The sequence below is a fragment of the Cupressus sempervirens genome, chromosome 6, assembly GCF_028749045.1.
Source record: "Cupressus sempervirens isolate cs-2001-9-10 chromosome 6, ASM2874904v1, whole genome shotgun sequence".
Taxonomy (NCBI): Eukaryota; Viridiplantae; Streptophyta; class Pinopsida; order Cupressales; family Cupressaceae; genus Cupressus; species Cupressus sempervirens.
The window spans coordinates 143,693,559-143,716,133 of NC_143123.1; the positions used below are offsets into that span (position 1 = coordinate 143,693,559).

The 22,575-nt window shown below is 34.7% G+C and overlaps 1 protein-coding gene across 7 annotated transcripts in view; it reads left to right on the plus strand.

Moving 5' to 3' along the window:
* Nucleotides 1-22,575, plus strand: part of LOC149551630 (FAD-binding protein) — a 139,511-nt gene that overhangs the window by 15,834 nt on the left and 101,102 nt on the right. For all 7 annotated transcript variants that reach the window (XM_089787130.1, XM_089787131.1, XM_089787134.1 and 4 more), the window contains one exon: nt 11,816-11,956. In XM_089787130.1, coding sequence (XP_089643256.1) covers nt 11,816-11,956 — 141 coding nt within the window. The remainder of the gene's footprint in view (nt 1-11,815; nt 11,957-22,575) is intronic.

A 22,575-nucleotide genomic window follows, 5' to 3' on the forward strand; every position in this document is an offset into this window, starting at 1 on the left:
CAATTCACAAAAATGTTGTCACACTTTAAGTCATGATGGATAATTGGAGGATTGTGACAATGCAAGTATAAAAGACCCTCCAATATTTGTCGTGATCAATTTTTTATAGCTCTCACATCTACTTGTTTATGCCTCTTCCGATATTGCCTGAGGGTTTCAAATGTGAATATCTCTGTTATAATATTTATGTGGTGGTTCTCTGCATCCACCCAGTAGTTGTAGAACTTGATAATATTTTTGTGTCTGAGAGTCTTCAGTAGATGGACCTCAGAATATAGGCGTTCCAAGTCTCCATAACCTTGGGAGACCTTTCTGACTTTCACTTAGTTCCAAGCAACCTCCATACCCTTTAATCTATCAAAGGCCCAATAGACAGTCTTAAAAGCTCCCTTTCCAAGAATCTTCTTATAATCCTTAAAAAAAACACCTTCATTACCCATATCTCATCAGTCTAATACAATTAGTTTGGCCCCAGAGTGGGTCCGACTAAATTTTTTTTCGTTTTCGGACAACTGATATTCCAAACTGATCCATTGAACCCGTCATACTGATTAGAAACAAGTTCAACTACTGAACAATCAATTAAAACTCATTTTATCATTAATCTGCAAACTGTCGATTTAATGCCAAAAGGTCCTTTGAATGACTTTAAAAATTGACAAAAACATATGATCGGGCTTTGAAATGAAAACTATTGATTCTTTGCTCTGCATTCTTGCACCTACCAAATCTCGTCTCATGACGAATTCTCAGTCAAAATATATTTGACTATCGAAGTTGCCCTTTTAGAATTGCCTACAAGCAAACATGTTAGAAAACCATAAAAGACGTTTGGATTTGGCTTCAAAAATAGGTCAAACTGACACTTGGGAAGACGAAAACTGGGGCATTGGTTCATTGTTATGAGGACAATATAAATCTGCGATTAGGGCTCATGACGAATTATTGGGTGCAAATGGCGAGCGGTCAAAGTGGGCTACTCAGAATTTGCAAATTGGAGATACTGGCAGAGAAGCGGTTTTTGCAAAAGGAATGGACTTGGAAAAGTGTGCAGACGGTTTCATCAAGTTTTGAAAATTGGCACACTTAAAGTATTTTCAGAGGACAACACAATGGTACAATCCATTCGATCTCATCTATCATGTATTCAGAGATACGACATCACAAACAGGGGTGCTGACAACTTTGCACATCTCGACACCAGTAAAATGTTACAAATTGCATTTGGAATTGCATTCGAAAACTGATCAAACGGATTCGTCACAAGCTCAAAATTGAAACATAGTAAGTCTCTGACCTTTAGAATGCAATGCAAAAGGAATTTTATCATTTCGGTCAACTAGGTCAAAGTTATAACAAGTCAAACAGGGCCTCCCAGAATTCAGAACAATTTGCATCAGCATGGCAACAGTAAATGACCAACTTTGAGGGATTCAAAACCTAGTCAAAACATATTGAAACGACTCAAAATCTGAAACATAGGCTCTCTGGTATGGACACTAAACACTCCCAAAGCAACGAGTCATGAAATGTTACTGGGTGCAAGATATTCAATTGCAAACACGGCTTGCTGTCGCTGTTTGACTTTTAGGCAAAAATGCAGATTTGGACATTGCTCAAAACGGGACTTCATAGAATGGTTCGGAATGGCAATTTATCTTCATGGGATGAGTGAATACATTGAATGCAAGGTGTTAGAAACATTAAACACCTCTTAGGCCTCAAACAAACAACTGGGTACACATGCATTAAAAAGCTCTTAAGGGCTTGATTTTTTTATTCAATGGTACTCAAAATCTGGGGTTCAATTTTGAGTCCCAATAGAATCAACACAAAATTTGGAAGCAAGTTGCCTCTTTTATTGAAAGAAATTTACTTTACAACCAAGCTCAAAGTTTTAGAGTGCATATACAAACTTGTAGAGTTTTCTTGCATTGTCAAAGGATAAAGTTACAAAGATGACCCTCCTTTATTTATATGTGATGGGATGAGAGCGAAAAGTGAGAGATACCCAACTAATCGAGACTTATTCAACAACTAGCTACCTGCAGGTGACTTATTCACATCGCAAGTCCCGATGTCTTGCAATATGATTTCATGTTATAACTTTGAAGGTGATATTATAACACACAATTACATCTTGTTTTTTTATTGCATGTTATTTGTTGAAATGAAATTCCAAATACATAATTAAAATTATTTTAAGTGTTTGACAAGACACGACACCTATTTATATCATCCTTTGTCACATTTTTCATACTGCTACAGGAGGCTAATACTTTGAAGATTCTAGTCATGGTGAAAGTATATTGCCCCAGAATAGGGCTTGCATCCCAATTGTTGTGCATCATCAGAACTTTCATTGGTAAGCGTCTTCCTATATATGTCTTGAAAGCATCCTATGTTCTTCATCACTCTTGTCACTCATCCACCCCCTTGTATGACCTTGTCACGATGTCCTTCTTATGCCAAGCTGCAGCCTTGAAATCTTGCAAAGTGAGGAGTATGAGGGATTTCGGGCTTTTTGATGGGCATTGCAAGTGGATAAATCATATGCATTTGGAATCAATAGTGGGAAGTTCAATTTTCAAATACATTTATATATTGTGGAAAGCAATTTCTTGTAATAGGGATTTAGAAACTCGATTACATGTGCTTTTGGGAAAATAGTTTTACTTACAATTGGGTTCTAAAATCCCTCTTGTAATTAGGAAAAAAAACTTAGCTTTTGCTTGGGAAAATGGGTTTGTATTGGGGTTTTTAATCTCGACTGCAAGTGGGGAAGAACACATGCATTGGAAGATCAAACTATGGGAAGATCTTTTGGCTGTTGCAACTTCATGTGAAAAATTTACATTGTTTTGGGATTCACAACTTTTAAAATCAATCATGCACAAGACTTAGAACAATTGATTTGTAAATATACAAATATACAAAAATGGCTATGAAGTTTTTCAAAAAACAACTATAAAAACAAAAGTATGGCAATAAAATGAAGAAAATGGCATCATAAAACCTAAATGCAGGCATATGCAGAAGACAAATTTTCTAAAACAAATGCAATATATATAAAATGACTTGCAAATATAAAAAAAGGGCATACTTGGTTTATACAACCTGAAATTTATAGTGAAATGCCAAAAATGTGGCTAGTAAGGACACTAGAAGGAAAAACACTCAACAATCTTGGAAGAAAATACTGCAAAGATGAGCCTATATAGGCACTTTGCAGGAATTTTAGAGTGCATATACAAACTTGCAGAGTTTTCTTGCATTACCAAAGGATAGAGCTACAAAGATGACCCTCCTTTATTTAAATGTGAGGGGATGCAAGTGAAAAGTGGGAGAAACCCAACTAATTGAAACTTATTCAACAACAAACTACCTAGAGGTGACTTATTCACATCGCAAGTCTCGATGTCTTGCAATATGATTACATGTTGTAACTTTGAAGGTGATATTATCACACGCAATTACATCTTGTTTTCATATTGCATGTAATTTGTTGAAATGAAATTACAATTAATGAAATACATAATAAAAATGATTTTAAGCATTTGACAAGACATGACACCTATTTACATCATCCTTTGTCACATTTTTCATTTTAATACAGGAGGCTAATACTTTGAAGATTCTAGTCATGGTGAAAGTATTACGTCGTAGAATAGGGCTTGCATCCCAAATTGTTGTGCATCATTGAAACTTTCATTGATAAGCATTTTCCTATGTATGTCTTGAATGCATCCTATGTTCTTCATCACACGTGACGATCATCCACCCCCTTGTATGACCTTGTCACGATGTCCTTCTTGTGCCAAGCTCCAGCATTGAAATCTACTTGCAAAGTGAGGAGCATTAGGGGTTTCAGGCATTTTGATAGGCATTGCAAGTGGATAAATCATATGCATTTGGAATCAATAGTGGGAAGTTCAATTTCAAATACATTTATATATTGTGGAAGGCAACTTCTTGTAATAGGGATTAAAAAACCCGAGTACATGTACTTTTTGGAAATTAGTTTTACTTGCAATTGGGTTCTAAAATCCCTCTTGCAATTAGGGGAAAAACTTAGCTTTTGCTTGGGAAAATGGGTTTGTATCGGGTTTTTTAATCTCGATTGCAAGTGGAGAAGAACACATGCATTGGAAGATCAAAATTTTGGAAGATCTTTTGGCTGTTGCAACTTTTTCATGAGAAAAAATTACATTGTTTTGGGATTCGCAACTTCTTGTAAAATCAATCATGCACAAGACTTAGAACAATCAATTTGTAAATATACAAATATACAAAAATGGCTATGAAATTCTCAAAAACAAAAGTATAAAAACAAAAGTAAGGCATTTAAATGAAGAAAATGGCATCATAAACCCTAAATGCAAGCGTATGCAGAAGACAAATTTCCCAAAACAAATGCAATATATATAAAACGGCTTGCAAATTATCTCATACTTATTAAGGGCATACCTGGTTTATACAACCTGAAATTTGTAGTGAAATGCCAAAAATGTGGCTAGTAAGGACACTAGGAAGAAAAACACTCAACAATCTTGGAAGAAAATACCACAAAGATGAGCCCATATAGGCGCTTTGCAGGAATTTTAGAGTGCATATACAAACTTGCAGAGTTTTCTTGCATTGCCAAACGATAAAGTTACAAAGATGACCCTCTATTTATATGTGAGGGGATGAGAGTGAAAAGCGGGAGAAACCCAACTAATCGAGACTTATTCAACAACTAACTACTTATAGGTGACTTATTCATATTGCAAGTCTCGATGTCTTGCAATATGATTACATGTTATAACTTTGAAGGTGATATTATCACAGACAATTACATCTTGTTTTTATATTGCATGTAATTTGTTGAAATGAAATTACAAATATGTAAAAAAAAAAATTTTAAGTGTCTGACAAGACACGACACCTATTTACACCATCCTTTGTCACATTTTTCATACTGCTATAGGAGGCTAATACTTTGAAGATTCCGGTCACAGTGAAAGTATATTGTCCTAGAACAGGGCTTGCATCCCAAATTGTTGTGCATCATCGGAACTTTCATTAATAAGCATTGTCTTATATATGTCTTGAAAGCATCGTATGTTCTTCATCACTCCTATCGCTCATCCACCCCCTTGTATGACCTTGTCACGACATCCTTCTTGTGCCAAGCTCTAGCCTTGAAATCTACTTGCAAAGTGAGGAGCATGAGGGATTTCGGGCGTTTTGATGGGCATTGCAAGTGGATAAATCATATGCATTTGGATTCAATAGTGGGAAGTTCAATTTTCAAATACATTTATATATTATGGAAGGCAACTTTGTGCAATAGGGATTTAGAAACTTGATTACATGTGCTTTTGGGAAAATAGTTTTACTTGCAATTGGGTTCTAAAATCCCCCTTGCAAGTAGGAGAAAAACTTAGCTTTTGCTTAGGAAAACTGGTTTGTATTTCGTTTTTTAATCTAGATTGCAAGTGGAGAAGAACACATGCATTGGAAGATCTTTTGGCCGTTGTAACTTCATGAGAAAAGTTTACATTGTTTTGGGATTTGCAAATTCTTGTAAAATCAATCATGCACAAGACTTAGAACAATTGATTTGTAAATATACAAAAATGGCTATGAAGTTCTCAGAAAACAACTATAAAAACAAAAGTACGGCATTAAAACGAAGAAAATAGTGTCATAAACCCTAAATGTAGGCGTATGTAGAAGACAAATTTCCTAAAACAAATGCAATATATATATAAAACGACTTGCAAATATAAAAAAAGGGCATACTTGGTTTATACAACCTGAAATTTGTAGTGAAATGCCAGAATTGCGGCTAGTAAGGACACTAGGAAGAAAAACACTCAACAATTTAGGAAGAAAATACCACAAAAATGAGCCTATATAGGCACTTTGCAGTATTTCAAATCAAATGCAAATAGAAGACCTCAACTTTAAAGATGTCTCTTAGTATTTGCTTGAAAAATGATTATCAAGGGAACAATGATGCTGAAAAACCTCTCATGGCTGACTTTTTCCAATAGAAATCATAGTTTTGAATAACGTAGGCAAGCAATAAAATCTCAAAATCGTGTTTTAGGGCAAAGAAGATACGAGTCAGGTTTTGTTTCAAATTTTACAAGTTACTAGTAATTGAGCTTTTAAAACCCGACTACAAGTGTCAAGGCTTTAAAAAGCTTTCTTTCTTGTCCAAAAATGTCAGATATGTTTGGTTAGGTTTTGTATCAAGTAAAATACTTGTATTTTGTGTTAAAAAAGCCAACTATGAAGAGAGTTGGGGTCTATTTTACTTTTGGCAAATTAAAATACTGGTTTTTGGATTGTTGACCTTTATTCAACTTTTTACAAGTTGAATTTAAAACAAAATTACCGCTTTAGCATTTGGATTGGGCTTTGTAATTTCTATTGCATTTGTTGTAAATGACTTTTAATTCATTCAAGTCAGATCTTTTTGTAACAAATGAATTTTCATATCGAAAACAAAGAAGGTTTAAACTAAGAACTTCCAACATTCATAAATATACAATTGAATCCTTTTCACATGACATTAACTGCTTTTAACAATTAATTGAAATAACCTTATCAATGTTCATCTGATAATAACTATATTAACGATTAACTGAAGATAATTGTATTCATGATCATTTGAAATAACTAGATTAATGATTATCTAAACATAACTGAATTCACGATCAACTGAAATAACTAGATTAACGAACAACTATCCTTTCTTCACACAAGTAAAGTAAATCCTATAAACTAGCTTGGCCAAGGATTTCCGATGGGTTCAACAACCTGATCACACCGCTCGATTTGACAACGGGTTTCATTACAGGGATGTGCATGAGCTATTAAGTATATTTCATTTAAGTTATTCATGTCTGATTTCTCTTTTGCTTTCTTGCAGATTTATTCCACCTCTTCACCATTCATGGCCACACAACCGGTGATTCCTAGGTGTTTTGGAAGTTTATGAGCATTCTGCCCTTTACACCTCTTCACCATTTCATGGCTATACTGCTTGTGAATCCCAAGTGTTTGGAGAGTTATGAGCATTCTACTCTTGATCATTGTTTATATCTTTTATCATAAATTGTGGCAAAATAAAACACGTTCTTAAGTTTAGTACCATTCATCCAGGTTCTTATCACACTTAGAAACTCTTTTTCAAGAGATACTATTCAACTCTCTTCATGATGATTCTGGAAGTTATGAATGTAAGAAGAAAATTCATTATAAAAGACATGGATTATTCAACAAACTAAATGATGTGATCATAGATAATGAAAAGAAGTTCCTACGCCTAGCCAATTGTTGTAGGAATTGTATTTAAAACATTGGAAGGGTGATTCATGACCTGATAAGAATTCGGTACTGTTTGAAGAACTTGCAAAATGGATCAGTTTCCTCCAGTTGCTTGAGACGTCACTTTCAATGCATAAAATCTCTGTTTCTCAGCCTGTTTACTTGCACGGCAAGGAACGAAAATCGTACTACTTGAATAAACTTAACAATTGATTTGCAGGATATCGACAAAAATAATCAATGGTAAAAATGTAAGGGTCGGGTGTTATGGAGACAAGGGGAATTTTGAAAACGTAGCAAACAGAGAGAAGATCGGGCATAAGGAATATGGTCCCGTCTCTCTCTCACGGCTTCCATATATGGGGAGCGATTGGGACTTCTTGGCTTCCGCTGGTTTAAAAGATTATTTGTCATTTCAAATTTGCCAAGTGTTAAATCGATTGGAAAAGAAAGGAAAAAAAATAAAAAGGCTGGAAGAGAGAGTTGGATAAATTATAATTCAGTTTATTTTTATAATATATATGTGCATACGTTCATTTAAATATATCAATGGGGCGACATCATTTTTATCAAGTTATTATAATATAATGGTGCCATTTCATTTTTTATATTTATATGTACGTGTATATATATATATATATATATATATATGATGAAAGATCAATTAAAATCCCTTGAGGTACATTTTATATTTTAATTAGAGTATTTTATGTTTTATTTGATTATTTTCTTAATAGCTCATGTGGGTCCCACAAATGTATCATGTGTTCAATTCGTCGGGTCCTTACCAAAGAAGTTTAAGGTCATACTTGCCAATCTTGATGACTGAACTAAGCAAACATCCCATTCTGATGATCTCGTTTAGCAATGCTTCCCCCTCCATCTTCTCCTGCAATCACTCATGAAAACACTTCTGCCATAATAACAATTCATAATAATTCCATATAAATATTTAAAAGACTTTAAATTATTAATCATAATTTCAAAATCTAGCAACTGTTAACATCAAATAACAGTTAATGATTAATGACCATCTACATTAATAGTTAATACAATGTATATAAATAACTATCTATTTCACATGATCATGAAAGAATAATCTGTTAAATCCAACGGTTATGAACAAGTTTTTAAAATTAGGTCAAATTTTTGGGATGTAACACTTTTGGCCTCCATTGCAAGTCATTTAAGTAATGCTTTACTTGCAATTAGGTTTTAGAATCCGGATTGCAAGTTATAAAAACAAGAGACTTTTAAATATAACTTGCAATTGAGATTTTAAAATTTACTTGTAATTTGTAAAAATTGCGTCCAATTGATTAAGTTGGACTAAAAATTAACATTACAAGCTCATGCTTTTGTTATCTTTAAAGAATACTACTTGCAGTCAGGATTTGAAAGAGTCACAACCTTTTAAAATTACCACCCTTTAAATGTGTTACAACCCTTATCATCGTTGCCTTTTGGAAGAGTCACGACCTTTCATCATTGCTGCCCCTTCCGAAGAGGCACAAGCTTTCAGAATTATTACTCTTTAGAAGAGTCATAAAACTTCATCATTGTTGCCCTTTGGAAGAGTCACAACCTTTCAGAATTACCACCCTTTAAATGAGTCACAACCTTTCACAATTACCATCCTTTGAATGTCACAATCCTTCATCATTGCTGCCCCTTTGGATGCCACTTATTCTCTTGCCCTTCTTTCTTCATTAACCCTTCCTTAATTCTTATCCTCCTGTATTTCTTTGTCCCCACTCAAATGAAGTTCTCTTCTCCCTTTATTTATCTTATCTCCCTTTTTATATCTAATGTTTGAGGGAGTTACAATTTTTCCTTTTATGCCTTTTGACCTTTCATTAACTTAACTAAATTTTGTTTTGTTATATTCCAATTTTAGTTTTAATTATTAATTATTAATATTTCAATTTTATTATTATTTATTATAATATTAGAGTAACCGTAAGGATTAATATTTCATCATTATTTAAATAAGTTAACCATAGTTTTATCCTTTGCTATTATTTTCTATTATATATTGTATGTTTTTTTAAACATGTTCCATTTAAAATAATTATAACTATTAGATTATTGATTATTCATAAATAGTAATTTTGACTAGGCGGGACTAATACTCCCGTGGGTATCTTGCCACTCCTTTTATATTTAAGGAGGTTCCCGCTTATAAAGAGTGTGAATTTGGACATTTATGGTAAATTCTATTGCAATGGGCATGAGGTGTTACTGGCACATGGAAGTAAGAAGAAGTGTTTGATAGGTTGGGTCTATATTTCAGACTTCTAATAGACCATTTTGTAAGGGTTTTATACTGAAATGATGCTTAATGGGTTTTTATTCATTCACTTGGAAGGGTTTTCCCATGTACATAATGTGTATTCATCTATTTCGTGTATCTTTTAATTCTCATTTTATTTGTTTTATATTTATCTATACTGATTAGTAACCTGAGATCCTAATTATTAACACATATTTTATGATGCTGACTTTTCCCACTTACCTTGACTTTAGTCTCTAATAGGCCATTGTATTTGAAGTATGAGAATAGAAAGAGAAAATCACTTGGTTGATTAGATTATCAGAAAGGTTAATAATTAGTGCTAAAGACCTAATAGATGCACCCTTTTTTTGGAAAATTGAGGTCAGAAGTGTCAAAAATTAAACTATGCTTGTGATTTTACTAATGTATTTGATGGATGACCATACTGTGTAAGACCAATTGTTGCAACCATTTCCTTGGAATTCTATACATCTTGTAGTACGTGGGTCCTTGTGATTTCATGGTAATGTTCTAGAATTTCTTTAGGCCTTGCAGATGCATTTCTTTGTGTGGTACCCACCTTAACATTTGACTCCTATTCAAATTATATGTATGCATTTCATTTTCCTTTGCTTCAATCACTTGGTAGAAAACCAGAGACACTGATTAGCCTATATGCATTAGGATGATCACTAAACCAGAAAACATCTTTCTTACATTGAGGATCCAACTTCATTTTCTGCCTGTCTGGGCCTCCTTAACTGTAGTACGTTGATAAGAGCTTCCATTGCGCACATAGATGGTAGCATACGCTATGAACTGCATGAACCCAATACTTATTCAGGATTTCTTTTCATTGCAATTGTGTTTTGCTGATGCATATATAGGGGCTGGGGCCAATCTAGACAAAAGCGGTAGTATATATGGGCCGTGGACAATGTACAGAGGAAAAAAGTACCAATACTTCAACTGTTAATATTAGAGCCTGCGTTACATGTAGAAATTTTTTCCCAAACTGATTTTGAATGTTCAACAAGGTCCTTACTGACAACCAACCCATAAGCATCAACCAACCCATAAATCACAACTAACACATTCTATGACCCATTCATGGTTTTAATACTACTGTCTAGTCTCACTACCGGAATTCTCATAAGCTGCTTCACACAAGTTATGTGTGTTGCATTTATGGAACATAGGATGAGTTGTTAGTGCATACATGTGATCTTTACTTTTAAAATGTACCCATAGAGTGGCTGATTGCAAGTAGGAGATAATGATAGATGATAGAATGTGCTCACTTTGGGATTTAGTATAGTGTTCCAACTGAAAACTTCATCAGTTTTTAACTTTGGTCATTTGAAATCGCTTATTGTGTCTTATGGCGGCCCTGTTTTAGATTGTTCAGTATTGGGGAAAGTGTTCCCGAGAATTCCTTTTTGTGTATTATAAATTCCAAGCGAGTTATTTCTGATAGTATTTTTTTCTTTTTGTACTTATGTAAATTAGTGCACTAAACTAGAGAAGCTTCACTAAAATAGAGAAGCTTCAAAGCTGTCATAGCATTTCAATTCACGTGTTTTCAGGTAGCCTAATCTTGAAACATGAGAAAGGGCTAGAGAAAAAATATACCAAAATATTAGATGAGGGTTTATCATAAAATTGAGCACCACTTTTACTTCAAAATCATATTAGTTGTGTGCTGCCACTTTTACTTCTAATTCATATTAGTTGTGTGCTTCATGATAACTTATTCTAGCTTGTAAACAACCCTAATTTTTGATCCATCTTTTATTTGTATCTTTTTCTTTTCCTTTCTAGTGATCCTATAAAGTAGTGTTCTAATAAAAATATCGTTTTAGCAGTCTCCGAAATGAATCAGTCAGCTAGTATTGAATGCATTTTTCATTTCATGAACAACTCTAATTTATGCATTTTCGTTTCCAGAGAGCACTACCTGAGTGATATGGCATATAATGATTTGATGGTGCTGTTTGATACATCTGTTGTTTGTAAGCTTTTTAGGTTTTAGTGATCATTAAGCATGTTAGAATAAAAAATATTGCTTTAGTATTTTCGGAATTGAATTAGTCAGTATTGAATGTATTTTTAGTTGTCATGTAATTAACAACACTAATTAATGCATTCTCATCTCTAGATAGCACTTGCTGAGTGATGAGGCATATAATGATTTGATGTTGCTGTTTTTGTATACAGACATATTCAGAAGGCAACCAATAAATGAAACGTCACAAGTGCTAGAAAATATTATTCAAATGAATCAGACTGAAAGGTTAAGAACATATATTGATACTGGCTGTCAACATTTTCATGTTGCTGCACAAGTTACAGTCAAATGTAAGTATGATCAATCTGTACTACAAATCCTACATTATTCTGCAGACTCTTTTCCTTTGTAAAATTTAATACGCATGTAGATGTCTACACATGTATTCATGCAGTTATGATTGCATCTATCCATCTGGACTTTTTGTACTCATATGTGGTCTGCATTCCTATATATTTTGCATGCAATTTTGTAACAAAATGGCTGCAAAGAAGAACTTTGGATCAATTATATTCGGCAGTTTTTGAAATAATGATTTGGTGTTTTGGATGGAATTGAGTAGTTCAGGTTTTTCCATTTCTGAGTATGGATCAAATTCTTAAAATCTTTAAATGCCCAGAACCTTGTCTATTCCCCTTTTTCTGAAGTGAAAATTTTGTATTATTTTTCTTTTAATCTCAATAGAGATCATCGATTCATACAGTATATTTTAAAATGGGTGAGATAGTATACTCTATTAGATTCTTAGAGTTATAACTACATTGCATAAGTTCCATCATGAAAAATGCTTCTGCCTATACCAAAGGGAGCGGACTTTTTTCAATTATATTCACTTTAAATCAAACAATCAAATGGTGTTTCTAGATTGATTTATTAGGATCTACTGTAGTGATAGAGATTCAGAAAGCTGGCAGCTGTTAAGACATGATTTCTGCATTTAACATGTTGACTAAAAGATGATTTAACTGTAGGCATCACTGAAGCTGATTGTCTGTAGTACTGCGTTATGGTATGCTCCATGTGTGAAGAAGAGTATGACAATCCAAAAAACAAGGAAGCAAATGGAATCTGAAGTTCTGTTGGAGGCCAGAACACCGAACAGCAATGTGAAGATTTTGGTGGTCTATAAAATAAATCAGTGTGGGGGTTGTAGCAGTCAGGAGGAAGGAATTATTTACCTTACTTGTTCTAACCACCTGTATCACAAGACCCTGCAGAGGCTCCTACAACCTCCATCACCACTCTAGGCTCATCATCAGTGCTACCTCAACCTTTGGTGAGCAAGACCATGAATCAGTTACTCTCTATGTTATTATTCAATCATCAAAGATGATGATTTTGTTTAATTGGGAGGGTGATATAGACTCTTGGTTGCATACAGAAATTTATTTTAATGAAATAGAAACATGTGAAGGAATATGTTTTATTGTATTTTTTTTGATTGGTAAGAGGCCGAAGCCAAGATTAATTATTATTGGGTGTTGTAATTTATTATTATTGTTATTATTAAGCTCGAATAGACTCGAACCCAAGACCTCCTAGATAAGAGGCTCACAATTTACCGTTGCGTTGTAGGCTATTGCCTGGAATATGTTTTATTTTTATCATGAACAAGCTATGAGCATTTAATCCAAACTTTCTATGTGGGTAGTTCCAAGAAAGTGGACCCCAACCAATATATATTTTCCCATTCCTAGGCATTGTACTTTGCTTCTGGGTGCTCATGATCGTATACTATATTGTGTGGGTATTATTGAGCCTTCTATGGGCTATCATTGGGTAATATTATTGTGCAGACAATTCTCTGTCATTAGTGCAGTTATGGATGAACTGGTTAGAATACGATGTTAACCAATTTAACTCACAAATGTGAAACACTCAAGTTAAGACAAGATGAACGAAATATTATGAAATAATTTCACCAAAGTCTCGTTGATGCACTAAACACATAGTGGTTATGTCTAAGGATTGATTTTGGATATAGTAAGATGTCAATTGCTCAAAGTGATAACATAACATTACATTCAAGGGGAGTTGTCCAAATGGCTTGTGGAGGCCTCAATTTATAGGTTTTTGGCGGTATTAGATGAAGGACTCTCATTAGTTGAGATGCTTGGAGGCATGAGAAGCTTCCAAATGGCATATCTGGAATGGTGGTTGAAAGGGATTCAAACATTCAAGTAGAAGCAAGGGTGGAGATTTGCCTTGAAGGAAGGGTATGATGGGGATCGAGAAGTATTTGTTTGGAAGGATGTGAAGATTATGCACCATGCTTAAAGTACTTCAAGTGTACATGTTGATTGACATATGTACCAACTTGGTGATTCATTACATAATGCCTTCACTAATAATTATTAGGCATATGCAAATTATTAAAGCAGTTAATAAATTTGATGAGTTGATTGATGAGAAGTACATAAAATAGTTGAATTAAATAAATATAAGATTTTCTTTTATATTTTTATGGAGATGGAGTGAGCTTTGATAAATAATTTTTTAGGTTCATTTATTTAAGGTTGGATTATATAACAAGATGTGATAACAGAATTAATAGGAATAGGATCGAGTCAATAGAGATGAATAATAATATCATTAAGTAAACAATAAAACATTTAATTACTAATGGGAAAAAATCAGGATAATTAGTCAAATATGAATGATTTATCTGATAAATTCTGGATGACAAGCTGAAATTACAATGTGTCAATTACAACCATTTGTACCACTTATGGACTCAATGGCATCAAATTTTTATTATTAGAAACGTAGACGATGTTAGTAATTATTTATAGTGTGTCGTGGGATGTAGCCCATTATAGGATATATCTAGTGCATTAACTTTCTTTAAATGCGTGCCATTTTCTTTTGGTCAACATAGCTATTAGTGTAACATTTTTCTGTTTAAGTTTGTTTAATAATAAGCAACTAATTATGCCTAAATTAGTTAAGTGTTTTGTTATATAGTTGTTGTTTGTAATATCAGTATGCTAGTTTTTATAGGAGTATTTTTCTGTATATTATATGGTCTATGCTAATTTGTATCAGAGCCAATCAACTGAAAATGCAACTCAAGTGAAGTTTTGCTTGTAGTGAGAAGGGAGGGAGGAGTGTGAAGGTTATACTGGATGCTGCGATATGGTTTAGTTGGTGGGAAGTGAGCTTGAACAAGGTAGAGAGAAAGCTTGCATGGTAGAAATGAGCATAGGGCAATGCATGATGGTGATGATTGAAAGCATTATTTTATAAGTAATACATGATGATCCATCCCCTGCTGCAAGCTCTACATAAAAATGTTTGCTGGTGGCATTGACCAAGCTACAAAGCAACATGCCCTGCAAACCAGCTCCCATTTATGAGGCTCTTAGGTGGGCATGAGGCAACACTTCTTTCATTGACAAGCCCCTATGTGCCATTTTTAATACCTTCATTTTGATACCAAGCATATTCTCTCTGCCTATTTTTGGATTTTCTGATTTGATATTGAGGTTCAAGGCCAAGCCTTTCTGCTGCCTCTTTTGATCTACAGTGATTCACAGATGTTGTACATGGTAGGCTATTTGTGATATATAGGATTGTGAGTTAGGGTTACTAGGGAAACAAGATCTCGAAGCCATGTACCATGCAAGTTAAAGTGGGGGCAATAGCTGTTTAGGGAAGTATGTTGGGTGAGATCTCCCTAAGATCAGCAAGCATTTCAACTTGGGCCACTATAGTGGGCATCTCATGATGTTGCATTGCTCAAGTTAGAAGGAAGAGGGATGCAAGGTCACCCTTTTCTTGTGTATAAGGAATGTACAACACCCACGAGTAGCTTTATGTTATGAAGTTATCAACTTTAATATTTAGGGATATGCTTATAACATTTGTAACTTGAAAAGTACATAATGAGTGGGAAATGGCTAAAATAGTGAATTTGAATTCTGCAAGGAGCGGGAATGTGTGAAATGGTGGTTAGAGCTCTAGCACTGTGTCTTTGTAGGCGAATATTGGTAGATTGGATGAGTAGGCACTTGGCAGCAAGGATTCTGGCAGAGCAAGAGATTTAGGAAGTGTTGCAAGTGTTGATGAGGAAGCGAATGGGGCCCAGGGTGACCCTCACCACCCTATGGTGCCTGGGGATCCTCAGGAATGGAGCATCATGTAATAATCAAGAGACGAATATTTTATAGGAAGCTCCTCGGGCAGCCCATAAATGGTCTTCTCTTTTTGGGGTCAAACCTATTGGCAAGTCCTCTTTCCCGCCCATAACCTGTAAAGCTGATTTTCAAAAAGGCAAGTTTGAAATCCATGTCCTTGACTATTGTGTGGAGCACACAATTTCCTCGATGTAGCTGATGCTTGTGGGAAAGTTCTTGGGGCCTAGACCAAACATTGAAGTGGTCTAAACTATGGTGAAAGGAAAATGGAGGATTATGGGGCAAGTGGTTATTGCCGCTCTTCCTCGTGGTTTCCCTTCCTTTAGCTTCACCAACAAGGAAGATTTGGAGTATGCCCTTTGTGGTGGCTTGTGGATGTTTGAAAGGATCTTGCTGGCTCTAAAAAAATGGGAACCAAATATGGAATTTATGACACTTTTTTTCATACGACTCCCCTTTGGTTTCACTTCCCTAGCCTCCCTTTGCAGTATTGGCATGAAGGTGTTTTTAAAGGGCTAGCCTCCTTTGGGGAGCTTCTTTCCGTAGACCCAATGCTTGGTTCCAAATCTAGGTTGGCCTTTGCTAGGATGTGCGAATGTCCATCAGCTTTCAAATCTGCCGGAGAAGATTGATATAGTGTCCAAGTTGGGAAAATGGAAATAGGAAGTTGTTTATGAAGAGCATACCTTTGTTTGCTTTCTCTATAAGAAACCGGGTCATTGGGCAAAAAACTACCCAAAGAAACATAAGAAAGAGACTAAAAAAGCTATAACTGAGAAGAAACCAGAGGAGAAAAAAGTATGGAAAGTCAAGGAATCCAAAATGATAAACAGAGAGAATACCCTAAACAAGGAGGATGGAAAAGAGGTGGATAATTCTTGTTGGGTGGATATTTTGCAACTGATAGTTTTGGGTAAAAATCTAGTCGCAAAATAAGATGACCAGCCACAGTGTGTGAGACAGAGTCTCTCCTACCTTAAAGGGAAGGCTCCCTCTTCTTACCGTTCCTTGGATCAACTCAAGGTAAGCAAGAAGTCGAGAGATTTTATAAAATGGGTGTTACCAATATCCTTTCTTCTTATCTTTCAAGAAAGAATCCACTTACTCGTGGAGCGAGTAATGGGCAGGGTGAATCTCTAACTGCACTTCTATCAAGAGTTGGAAACGGTGATACCAATAAACCTTCATTAACTCAAAGGCTAGCTGAAAATGTATCGGTTTGGCTCTAAGTCCGATCGTACTTCTATATGGAAAAGCTTTACAATTAGGGCACAAAGACTCCTAAAAGTAAGAATAACTTAACTATTTTGCGAATTAAGAAAGAAGTATAAGCTACAGACAAAGCTTCTAGCTACATATTTCCACAATTGCTCCTGGTCAAAGCTTTGGCTCCAATATCTTTTTAACTCATTTATATTCAATTCACAAGATACAATTACCAAGAACACAAGATAACATGAATCAAAGATAACTTAGATGAATTATAGACAAAGCTTATACAAGTAACAATCTCACTTAATCAAAGTTAAGTCTCAAATGCTTCTTTGTATTCACTTTTCTCTCAAAATAGTGCTACACAATCAAAGTTTTGCTGGCACAATTTCTCTAGAGCTCTCTTGTGTAAAGATACAGATGAATTTTACAATGAGGGGGCACACCTTTATATAGGCATAGGAGTTGAGAAAAAGATGGAAGAAGAAGTGGGAGCAACTCAACCAACTTTTACCCGGTCTAACTAATTGGATTACATGCAACTGCATGTGCAACTCACATTGCATGTAATCACACATGTAAGTCGTATTACATGTAATTACACATTTTCATGTAATGCATCCTCTTCAATTACAAACATCAAAGAAGAATAAGAAGAAGAAGAAAGACGGAAGAGAATTGAAACAATCTTAGGGATTGTCTTGAAAGGCCTTGTACTTGGCAATGCTATCTCGGATGATCACAGGATTGGGAGTTACTGTATTTTATACTACTGCATTCACTTTGATAATCATGGTGTTACGTCTTTTGATAACCTTTGACTCTCTTTGATAAATTGTCCGTTGTCATTTGAAATTTTGATGTGATCAAGCTTTTCTTGTTCAAGTTGTTGTGAATTGTCCTTTGTAGATTGACACATTATAGGATTCTCTGACACTTTGAAAACCTTCTTGACGATGTCCATATGTAAACTCGGAAGAACTTTCCATCAGCACCTTTAACTCTTTTTTTTGGAAGTAAAGTGCTTGGCGCATGGGAATGTGTGCAAATGACATCTTTTGACTTTAAAAGTGTGACCTTTAGTCAAGAATGGGTTCTCTAGATGTCATTACACGTAAAGTGAATTACATGTAAATGCAACATGTAATGAGGAATGGAGAATGAGATGACATGCGAATGTGGATGGAGAATGAGCTTATATGTAAGTGCAGATAACGGATGGGATGTGGAATGTGGAATGACATAGAAAGTGAAAAAACATGTATTTGCTCGTGGCAGCATGAGTGCACATGGAGAGATGAAAATGGAATGTAGGTTGAGGTGAAATAAACTTTATAGCCATCTTTGGTGAAAAGGTGAAGTCAAAGTATAAGGAAGATGAAAATGATATCTTTTTGACTTTTGAAAAAGTGACTTTAAGTCAAAAACCAGGTTTTGAGATGCAATTGCACGTAAGGCTTTTCGTGTAACCGTGTTGTGCGAGTGAATGCGAAAAGTGAGATGAGTGAGAATGTAAGCAGAAAATGGGATTACATGTATGTGTGGATGCTGAGTGAGATGGAAAACATGTAATTGCATTTGTCAGATGAGATGTGAAGTGTTGTGACATGGAAGATGGAAGTGAAATGTGATGATGCTTTTGCATGAAGTGAAACAACAAGAAGTTCTTGGGAAAGAACTTGTAACTTCTCCAAAGTGGATAAAACCGGAAAACAAACACGCAAAACACAAAAACTTAAAAGAAAAACATACCTTTGGAAAGTGACTAAAACATGTCAATATGCAAAACACTTCAACACACAATTTCGAATTTTGAGTTTGGGAAAAAAAACAAAAACATGAAAATGAACAATTTCTTCATTTTTAAAGGAAAAATGCACTTTCCATTGTATCAATTTCAACAAGTGGCAATCATCAAGCAATAATGTGCATAAAATCAATAAGATAAGCACAAATTAAATAGCAAGAAAGAATAAGTCTACTTACATGAAGATTAAGTGCCAAAAATGGTGGAAAAAAATGCTCCAATGTTGAAAAATTCTTCAAAAACACTTGGACTCTTTCAAATTTTGCAAATTCGAATGGGAAGAGGCAGAAAACAAAGCGTTTTAGGTGGAAGATGCAAAAACGTGCCCTAGTCTTGCTCCAAAATTCAACGTTTTTGGGTTGCATGCACATGGGATGTTTTTAGGAAAAAACGTTTTTCTCCAAGGTATGAGATCAAAATGTTTTGGTCATTAAACACCAACACATGTACCAAAATACAATGCAAACACCAAAATATGCTAAATCGATTCCTTCTTGAGCAAAAACGTGGGCCAAAAACGGATTTATTTGGAGTTTTCACATAAAACGTGCCCTTGGATGGAGCTTGGAAAAACGTCTTTTAGCAAGATGAATCCATTTTCAATGTTAGAAAATCCATTGATGGGCAAAAACGACCTTATTAGAGAAGATCTCATGAAAAACCATCAAGTAAATCTCTTACAATCTTCAAAATCGGGTTCTTGTAGGGTCTTTGCATGTGTCCTTCCAAAATTGGGTTTTTTGGGAGTAAATACATGAGCTTTAGTGCAAATCAGACCTTTTAGGAGGCATTGCATGTTTTAAAATATGCACAAGATGCTAATTTAAAAACTCCCCATAAGGCAAATTGCACCTTTTAGGAGGCATGACACATTTTAAAATATGCATTTGGTTAAAATCACACCTTTTGGGATGGATTGCATATTTTAAGTGAAAGCTCATATTTTTGATGCAATGACACATTTCAAGTGAAAGCTCACATTTTTGGTGTAATGACACCAAAAAGGTCCACTTTTGATGACCTTATGCTTTTAAGTTGAACTTTATATGCAGTGACATGTAAAACGTCCACTTTTGATGGATTTTTCATGTAATAGCATATAAAATTTCCACTTTTGATAACTTGAAGTGGTTAAATAAATATTAATCAATTTAATTTTATTAAAATGTTACTTTAATGGGACATAAACCATATTTACATATCATATTAAAAATATAACATATAAATATCATTTAAAAAGTAACTTTTAAATGAGCATTTGATTTAAAAATCAAAAATTAAATTGAACTATGTAGTTAATATAGTCACTTTAAGTGAAAACTCAAAAACTAACTCAACTTAAAATTATAGCATAAAGTACACTATAGTTACATTAAGTGAAAATTTAAATGATAAAGTAATTTAAAAACATAACATAAAGTGAATTTAAGTTATATTTTTCAAAAAGTGAATTTGAAATTAAAAATATAACATGATATTTTTAATTCGTGCTGTTGTGTCAAAAAGATCCACTTTTGAGGCACTAAAACAACCATATCTGTTGACTGACAACTCCGATTATGCTCTAGGTTAGATCAAATTGAAGGGGAAACTAAAAGCCATGACATAAGCAAGACCAAAAGACTAAAAACCAACAAACGCAAACTCAAAAGCAAAGAAAAGGACAATGAAGGCCTCAAAAATAAGCAAAGGCTCAATAGAAAGTAAAATGAAAAAGACTTGACGAAAGCCTTCAACAAAACAATTTGATATACGAATTTGAGTTGATTGATCGATCAACATTAAGCAATTGAATACCAAATTTAACTTAGAGAGATGTGAAACTAGCTTGAAAAAAGTTTCGTACTATTAACTGCATTTTGTGGTGACAAAATGCAGGACAACAATTCTCATGAAAAGAAACAGGTGAATGATGAGGATAACCCTTCCGAGGATTGAAAAGAGGCTTATAAGACTCATGGACAGAAACTGGCAAATGATAAGGATAGCCTCACTTAGAATATTGACTTAGAAGTAGATTTCGCGGTTGGAAAAACCTAGATGAAACTTCCATTGGAAATAGAGTAGAAAGGCGAAGAAAAAGGCGCTGAACCAAATATGCCTGCTTCTTTTGCTGCGTCTCCTCTAGATTAGGAGAAAGAACCAAAAAAATAGAAGACGTGTTCTTGAATAAGGAAGTGGTGAGTGGTTATCATATCTCCTAGGATTGAGATAAGGAAGAAGGAGAAATAAATTTTACTCCCCTTGTCCATACCTCAAGGGTGGAAGATACTCTCACCAGTATGGACAAGAGCCCATTCTTCCAAGATGCTCAACATTGCCCTATTTTAGCAGAGAAATATCAACCTTTCGGTTGATTTGGAAGAGACTAACTTTGTGAAATCTACATGCTCGGAAGACTTTTCGTCTTCTAATGACAGGAGGGCCAAATCCAAAGGCAATGTTAGTAAAAAGGTGGATAATGAGATTAAGCCCATCTCTATAGGAAGATCCACTTGTGGATGGCACTAAGCGGACAAACCATAGAAATGGAGAGTGTGCAAAATATATTGGATGGTAAGCAAACCACCATCCAAGATTTCACCCCCAAGAAATGAAGATTTTATCTTGGAACATTTGAGGATTAAATAACCCTGACAGGCAGGATGTTTTGAGAAACATTGCTAGAGATCACAAATCAGATATGTTGGTGCTTCGAGAGACTTAGATGCCTAAAGACCGCGTGAAAAAAATTAAACTCTACAAAAATTGTGGAGTGTTGGGTGGCAGTGCTGAAGGAGCTTCTAAAGGTACTGTGATTTTTTGGAATCAAAATGTTATTTCTGGTATTCCTCTATCTTATGATGGTAACATTATTAATTTAAGATGTAAGCATTTGAGGATCACTTCACCTGGATTATTTGTAACATCTATGCCCTGAATAATAAGTCTTTGAGGAAGCTTTTTTGGGATAGAATTTCAAATGACGGATCCTTGTTCAAGGATTCAAGTTGGATTGTCATAGAAGATTTTTATACTGTGTAAAGTGATGGGGATAAATTTGGAGGGTGTTAGAATTCTCAGGATGGTCTTCTTGATCTCTTGGATTTCATATCAAATAAAGCTCTTACGGATATGGAATTCAGAGGCACAAAATTCACTTGGTCAAACATAAGGGTGGGGGTGGATCTCATTCAAGTCAAGCCAGATAGAGCTTTCATTACTCATCACTGGATTCAGAGGTACTCTTCTTTCCCTAAAATAGGATTAGACCATTTTCCTATTGTTTTTATTGCTGATCATATTTCAGGTAATTTTTTTTTCCCTTTTAGGTTTGAAAAGATGTGGATGACATTCCCAATTTTGAAAATCCTTCTAAGGAGTGGCAGGACATTAAAGTTGACGGCTTTGCTATGTAAAGTGGTTAAAAAGCTAAGAAATGCGAAGAGGTGCCTCAGAGTTTGGAATGAGGCTAGTTATGTTGACATTTTTGAAAGAAAGAAGGATATTCAAGGTAGTTTAAAAGACTGCCAAGACATGATCAAGATTGAGGGATATTCTTTTGAACTTTTTGATAAAGAAAATGATCTCTTGGTCAAATACCATGACACCATAGGTAGGGAGGAGATGTTCTGCAAACAAAGATCTTGGTCCACTTGGTTGGTAGAAGGAGATAGAATACCAAATATTTGCATGTAACCACCCTAAGACGTAAGGCTCGTAATCGGATTTGTCATCTCAACATTGAATGAGGAAGAATTTGTAAAGAGGAGGA